Below are 7,500 nucleotides of genomic sequence, written 5' to 3'. Positions count from 1 at the left end.
GCTACGGACTTGGAGGGCGAGTCTGTGGCCTCAAGGCGGTTCCCCCTAAACTGGAAGGATTCAACAACGCTTACCAGATGGTACGGGCTCTGGAAAACCAGAGACAGTGCCGTCTGACGATTAGAATGGCCAGAGACAAGGGCTTGATAATCATACCGAGGGACCAAGCTACTCTCACCTTCCTCCAGGAGTCAGACAAGCTCCTGGATGGGCGGAAGGTGAGCCTGTTGGCTCTGACTCCCAAAGAGAGGACGTCCAAGATGGTGCTTCTTGGCTTCCCTCTGATATATGACCTTGAGGTCATTACATCTCATCCCAAGGTGGTGGGAGCTTCCCAACTCTCCAAAAGGAAGCACCCAACCAGGCAAGTCCTGATCCCTTTGAAAAGAGCCCCAGTTACGTCCTTAGACCTTGGCAATTGGGGTTCCTACAGCTTCAGGACATATGTTCCTGACCCGCTTTGCTGTTTCACGTGCCAGAAGTACAAGCACCACCAGGCCACTTGCTCTGCAAAGCCAAAGTGTGGTGTCTGTAGTCAGGCACACAGTACGGAGGTGTGCCTCAAAACACACAAGGAGAGCAAGCGGGACACCACTGCAAAGTGTCCCAATTGCCACAAAAAGCACCACGCCTGGAGTTTCGGCTATTCCATAAGGAAGGAATAGGGTTTTCGGAGGCAAGAGATCGTTGCAAAGCGACAACACTTTGTTCCCATCCCTCCAGGCACTTATGTCTGGGGGCAGAGCAAAGGAGTAAGGGCTCCCCCACAAGAAGAAGGATGCACCGCCCAAAGTGGTGCACCGCCGGACACCTCCAACACAAAGGAGTTTCCGGCTCTGGTGGGAGTTCTAAGACGGAAACAGACCTGGTAGGGGTCTGGGAACACCACAAAGTCTACCCCAAGAGCGGAGAGACCAACTCTGTTTACAGAGAAGGACTTGGCGCTCCTATTGACAACAGTCGTCACAGCAGTTGCGATAACATTGGGGAGGACCAGTGAGGAAATAGAGAAGGCAGTGAAGGTCGCCATGACGGCAATGACTCAGACTGTCGCTGCTCTAAAGGAGGGCGAGACTTGTCTCCCCACCCAACCTGCGGCCAAGACCACACTGGCAGAGCCTGCACCGAAACCCCAAAGGGTGAGGAAGCCACGACTATCCAGAATGAAGGTCAAGGCGACCAAGGGTTCTCCACCTCCTAAAAGACCCAGCCCTACTAATGGTTTTACCTGTCCTGACGACGGTAACGAGTCGAGTGAGGAAATCACGCTCAGTGAGGAACTCACCAAGGAGTTGTCAGATTCCGAAATTTCTGACATTACCCACACTGGGGCATCAGACACTGAGACCGATTATGTCAACGTCGTTGACGACAGACTTAATAGACTCATATCAGCACAATGGCTTCTAATCTAGGCATTCTGCAGTGGAATATCAACAGCTTTTCCTCAAGGAATGCCCTTCTCCACGCGATCGTGCGATCTCGGAACATTGTTGTTATGCTCCAGGGGGCCCTAACGGGATTCTGTTCACTTCTCGGGATATCATCCCTTTGTGCTACCGAGTACGCAAGGCACCAGAGGTTTGATTACCCTTGTGGCATTGACTATCCCCTGCTCCTTGATTCCCAATCCTGTGCAGTGTGGAGAAGGCGTCGAATTCCTTGCCGTTGATATCTATTTGGCTAGGGTCCCCTCAAGCTATACAATGTGTATAGCATGCCAAAATGTAGGAGCTTAGATAGTAGTGAAGTCTGTGCTCCTGCAGCACACAAGCCAATTCTCATGGGGGGAGACTATAATGCCCACCAGTCCATCTTGGCTCCCACTCAGAATCTGATGCAGCAGGATACCACATAGCCAAGGTGCTTGAGTCGTGCCCCAAGATTGCTCTTCTCAACAGCCAGGAGCCTACGAACATTGGTGGGGGGTCCTTGACCTTACCTTGACCTTAGTTGGTCTGTGGACAACACTGCCATGAGCAATCACTATGGGATAGTCACCACCATCTTGGACGCTGGCACGTGCCGGCACAATCCTCGATGGTAGGTGGATAGGGCCAACTGGAAAGTTTTCCAGGAGGCCCTGGCGAGGTGCCTCAGAACCAGTGACTTCTCACTTAACGATAATGTGGATATACTTGAGGCCAGACTAGTAAATGCCATAGACGAGGCAGCCTCAGAGACTATCCCCAAAACTTGTCCGTGGTCCAGGTGTTTCAAAGACGCCTGGTACTACAATGACGAGATTAAGGAGGTCAACCACAGAATCAATATGTGCAGAAGACACTTCCACAGATAGAGAACCCCTGAGAACCATGCTCTTTTGAGAGAGGTTCTCAGGGATGCTCAGGAAACTGCTAAGAGGTTAAAGCAGTAAAAGTGGCTGGAGTGGTGTGAGTCCTTTGGCCATAAACCCTCCTTTTCAGAGCTGTGGAACTATATCAGATGGGCCACAAATTGCTCAGCAGTTGAAGGCGGAGAGACTGGCACTCGAGTTCTCTGCCAGAACAAGTAGTGCTGGCCTACCAGTAAAGTTGAGAGCATACCAAGAGGAATTGCTTTCAGGCAGGCATGCCCTCATCAGAGAAAAGGCGGTCAAGCCTGATGACATAAATGCCATGTTCTCTTTGAGGGAATTACGGCGGAAATATACGACCAGTTCCCGGTCAGCCCCGGGTTGTGATGGATCTCCAACCCTATCATTTCCCACCTAGGAGAAGGTGAGTTTGCATTCTTTCATCTCATCAACAAGTCCTGGGAGACTTCCTCGTTACCACAGTGCTGGAAGAAGGCTGACATAGTTCCCATCCCTAAACCAAAGGAGCCAGGACCGTCCCCTCTCTCTACTCAGCTGTCTGGGAAAGACAACAGAGAGAATGGTACTGAACCAGCTCCAATGGAAGCTGGGATCTCCACATGAACACCTACATGGGTTCACAAGGGGTAAGAACACTGCTCACAGCATGGCCACCTTACTGAGCACTGTCAGCAACAACAGCTCTGTCACTCTCTTCCTGGAACTGGAGAAGGCTCCATTTAGGAGCCCCTAATCTGCAAGGGAATCAAAGGCAGACTGCTTGCCTGGATTGACTATTTTCGGAACAGAACATCCAGAGTCAAGTTCCAAGGTCATCTCTCCAGGCATTTGCCCCTGGAGAATGGCACTCCACAAGGGGGGGGGGGGGGTCCTTAGCCCGGCTCTGTTTAACACCATCATGTTAAGCATCCTCAACATTCCATTCCCAGCGGGATGCAAGATTATTTCATAAGCAGATGATTTTGCAATTATCTCTGCTGGGAGACAAAATGAGAATTTAACTAGAAAGGCCCAGCATTGTCTGGACCTAATGTCTAGGGAATACCGCAGAGTCAGGCTTAAGATATCAGCAGCCAAATCAAAGGCAATGGTGCTGAAACACGATGTCCGCAACCAAAGACTGTGAGTCCAAGGGTAGAACTAGTGTGGGTTTATGTCTTTCAATACCTAGGGGTATGGGTTGACGAGAACTTCACCATCCACTCTGAGATAAATATCTCTTAGACTGGACCAAGGCAAAACACTGTCATGAGAGTTCTGTCAGTGCGGCGCTTAGGGGTTGCACGCTGTCAGTCCCATTGCAGACTACACCTCCGTTGCCCTGATTACAGTCAAGACTGGATTCAGGAAAAAGCTTGACATCATGCAAAACGAGGCTGACAGCATCATTCTGGGTGCCCCTGGGTGGACTAAGGTCACCAACCTCCTCTTGGAGGCCAATCTTTTCCCCCTGGACACCCAGATTCATCAGATGGTGGCCCAGTTCTTTGCCAAACTTTTACAGTCCTGGCAGGGCTCGCAGCTATGACAGAAAGTGCGACGTCAGCTTGCACAGAACCACGAATTCTTTGCTGACAACACCTAGCTGTATCACACAGCCAGGGTGCTGATACGCTTTGAGCTCAAGGAAACACTACTGGTTAAAGGCATGGACCTTCCCCACCCTGACTCTGTCACAACCCCGCCATGGGCACGATCCTTGATAGAGTTTTCTGTCATGAGCCTGTCAAGGAGAAAGACAGTACTAACCACTCTGTTAAGTGATGAGGCGGAGAGGAATATCGCAGCAATCACTCCACCGGGTAGTAAAACCTATATCACGGGTGATTCTGTAGACCTCATCACCCGCACTATAGGCGCCAGTTTTGCAGCAATGGGTATAACGAGAGCTATGCGGGTATATGACAATGCCTCCTCACTCCAGACAGAGGCAGTCGCTATTATGTAAGCCCTAGCCCATGCAGCCCAGACGGACGGGCATGTTGTCATACATACAGATTTTAGGGCCGCCATTGACAGCCTACAACAAAGCACGCCCCTTGATAATGTTTATCTTCCAACAACAATTCTCACCATTGCCCAGATAATCCTGGATCAGGGTAGAGGCATCGTCATCAACTGGATTCTGAGCCATGTTGATATCAAAGGGATACCAGCAGGTAGGGAGAGGAAGGCAGGAAAAAACCCTTGAGTGATCTTGTGGTGAATCTTAGCCGGGAACTGCTAAGGCATAAACCAATGGCTGCTGGGCATGTCGGTGCCCTGCAGCGGCATAGAGAGGAAGCGAGAACCTCCCTCTCATCCAGCTGGTACTCAGGTGCCACAGGCTATGAGTCGCTAATACTCTCCCCCAGAATCAAAGTGTGCTGAAGTCAGCTTTCACAGACTGAGATTAGGATATCCTTGTGCGTGGCAAATCGTACCCACCATTGGGCATGATGAGCAATGCTGTGATCATTGTGGTACACTGGACGCCAAATTAGAGCACTACCTGATGGAGTGTGAGCATACTTGCTTCCTCAGGCAGAGCCCAGAGACGACAGCTACTGGGCTGATTAGGCGGATATGCATGTCACTTGCCCCCTGGCAACTGGAGCGCCTACAGGCAATCTGACCACCACGGTAAACATTCAGTTATGATGATCAGATCAGTCAGGACTTATAGCTGGCAAAGGCCGGGCCGCCTTGCCCATATAGCCCAGGCAAAGCGACATCTTCGCGAATCTCTCTGAGCTAAACTGAACTGCCTCCTGGCAGCTGGAACAGCTACAGGCAATCCAACCGCCACTGTAAGCACTTATAGCTGGCAGAGGCCGGGCTGCCTCGTGCATATAGCCCGGGCGAAGCGACGTCTTCGCAAATCTCTCTGAACTGAAGTGAATATTACTACATCATCAGCAAACAACATAGTTTGTGGGGTTTACCGTCTTATCCCATCAGTCAGTCTGTCCATTATAATCGCAAATAGGAAAGGGCTCAGAGCCGATCCCTGGTGAAGTCCCACCCCCACCCCAAAAGCTTCTGTCATTCCACTTGCGCACCTTACTGTTGTTATGCTTTCTTTATACATGTCCTTCAACACCCTCACATACCTTTTATTTATTTATTTATTTTTTTTTTTTAATGAAATTTTTTCTCATAAATTCGACCTCCATCCCAAAGGGAACTGTGTTGTGAAATATATCTTGAGCTATTTCACATTACAGTCCATTGGCCCCGTCCTCGCCAGTGGCTATGGTCGTCAACCTTCTTTGCTGATATCATTTATCTCTTTATATTTATATTTACAGGGTGTGCATTCTATAATTTACATATCTACATTTCTATCGATTCTACTATCTATTACTGTTTAATGTATATCTAAGTCCTTAATTCTAGTGTATGTGGAGGGTTTCGTTCTGGTTCCTCTTAGACATAACAGAGATGAGCTCAGCAGTGAAAAGGCCAACCGGCATCTTATCCATGCCACGATGCAGCTCTTTTGTGTTTTCTTTCTGCAAGCTGCTGTGCGAGGCATGAATAGAAGGTGATGGCTCTCGGTGCCATTCCACCTGCTGTGATGAAGACTAGGGAAGTGAAAGTGCCCTGCTCCACCTCTCGAATCTGTTCCCCATACTCCCTCATCTTCTCATTTTCAAGTTTTTTTTATGTGCTGTCTTCAGTTCTTGTGAGAAGTTGCTGGGGCCATGGGATTGAAGATTCTAATATTGGAAAATGCCCGTTGCCCTCTTATCCAAAACCCTCTTGCAGTTACATCCAAGCAAGTATCGTCTGCATTGTTTGTAGTTTGCAGCGCGGTTTCGTCCCTTCGTGGGTATGAGGGTTGGCTCAACTTTAACATCGCGACAAATCTCGCCAAGCATTTCCGCCGTCACGTCTATCACTTCATCATGGCGCATACAGACGAATCCACCAGTCTTGCACGTCATGGTGTGGTTTGGATCAAATGATGAGCCGCAGGTGCAGTTTTGCGGGAGGCCCTCTATTCACCAGCCATATCTTAGGCAGATAGCATCTGTAAACTCCTGCTTGTTCAGACTAAAACTTTTTGATTTGATTGGCAGTGTTGTTAGCCAGTTTAATGCACCGACTTTCCATGTCATTTCCATTTTTCTTTTCACTTGTTTAGATGATTGTGAGATTATTTCTTGTAAAACAGCTTTTTTGTCTGATTTCTCTTGCTCTTGTGACCTCTTTTTTTGATTGTTGCTCCCTCAAGTCTCTTTCTGTGTCTGCGTCTTGAGATATGATTGCCTGTGTCAGTTTGTCTGTAAGCTTGATGGAGTTCTGAAATTCTGTGCTGGCAGTTATGCTTGGGTTGACAATTCCGAGACCTCCTAATCTTGGCGGCAACTCTAGGATCGACCTTTCAAGGTCTGTGGGGTTTCTATTTCCTGAAAGTGTTGGTATTAGCACCTTTCTTATTATTTCCTCTAGGGGCTCAATCAGATAGTTGATATTAGGCACTGTTCGCATCAGGAAGTTCCACTTAATTTTTACGCCGAATATGAATGCTGTGTAAGTTGATTGGGGTTCCGGTTTGGAGATGTGTAAAAGAGTTTTCAGCTGGTATGTCCAATCGTTCACCTGCGACCTAACATATTCTTCCTTGGCCGTTGTTGTGCCAAGGACTACCCCGAGGTGTTTCTCCCCACCTGTCTATGTTGATCTGTGTGTTTCGGAAAGTTTCCTTTGCAATTTCGAGATGTCCAGGTTTGACAATGAAAATCGATTTGTTGGCATTTGGATAATAATAAGATTTTCCCTGTTGCTGTTAAATCATCGGCGTATGCAACCTGCTTTACGTTTGTTTTGCTGTATTTTAGTTTGTCTTGCAGCTTAAGCAGACCGATTGCATACATTGCCATTGCCATGGGGTCGCCCTGTGTTGCTCCCTCCGCTGATATCATTACTTCACTGGTGCTTGTCTTTTCGTTGCATACGTATAGCTTTATTGGTTCGCTATATGTACTGATTATGTACTGAGCAAAGCTTGGACACTTGACTCTGATATTTTGTATCGTTGCTTGTCTATTGATGCTGTTGAAGGCATTTGCAGCATCCACCAACAGTACTGCTTCGCATTCAGGCTCCTCATATATCCTGCGCATGGCATGGATGGCCCCTCTGGTACTCCTGAGCTCCTCATGCAATACCATAGCTCTTCTCTCGGAACCCGATCG

General features: G+C 48.5%; 1 protein-coding gene across 1 annotated transcript; it reads left to right on the top strand.

Annotated features, from left to right (window-relative positions):
- The first annotated feature begins 77 nt into the window (after positions 1–77).
- LOC147470803 (uncharacterized) lies at positions 78–665 on the top strand. Its single transcript, XM_086542157.1, has one exon. It carries the CDS (start codon positions 78–80, stop codon positions 663–665), a length of 588 nt encoding a protein of 195 aa, XP_086398283.1.
- The last annotated feature ends 6,835 nt before the right edge of the window (positions 666–7,500 follow it).

The sequence above is a fragment of the Penaeus japonicus genome, unplaced genomic scaffold, assembly GCF_977035675.1.
Source record: "Penaeus japonicus unplaced genomic scaffold, GWHDUDI00000001_assembly GWHDUDI00000012, whole genome shotgun sequence".
In the NCBI taxonomy this organism is placed as follows: Eukaryota; Metazoa; Arthropoda; class Malacostraca; order Decapoda; family Penaeidae; genus Penaeus; species Penaeus japonicus.
Note: the sequence above shows the minus strand (reverse complement) of the source record. Positions and strands in the feature narration are given on the sequence as shown.

Coding starts and splice junctions, on each gene's coding strand:
- LOC147470803 (XM_086542157.1), top strand. CDS start 78: ATGGTACGGGCTCTGGAAAACCAGAGACAGTGCCGTCTGACGATTAGA.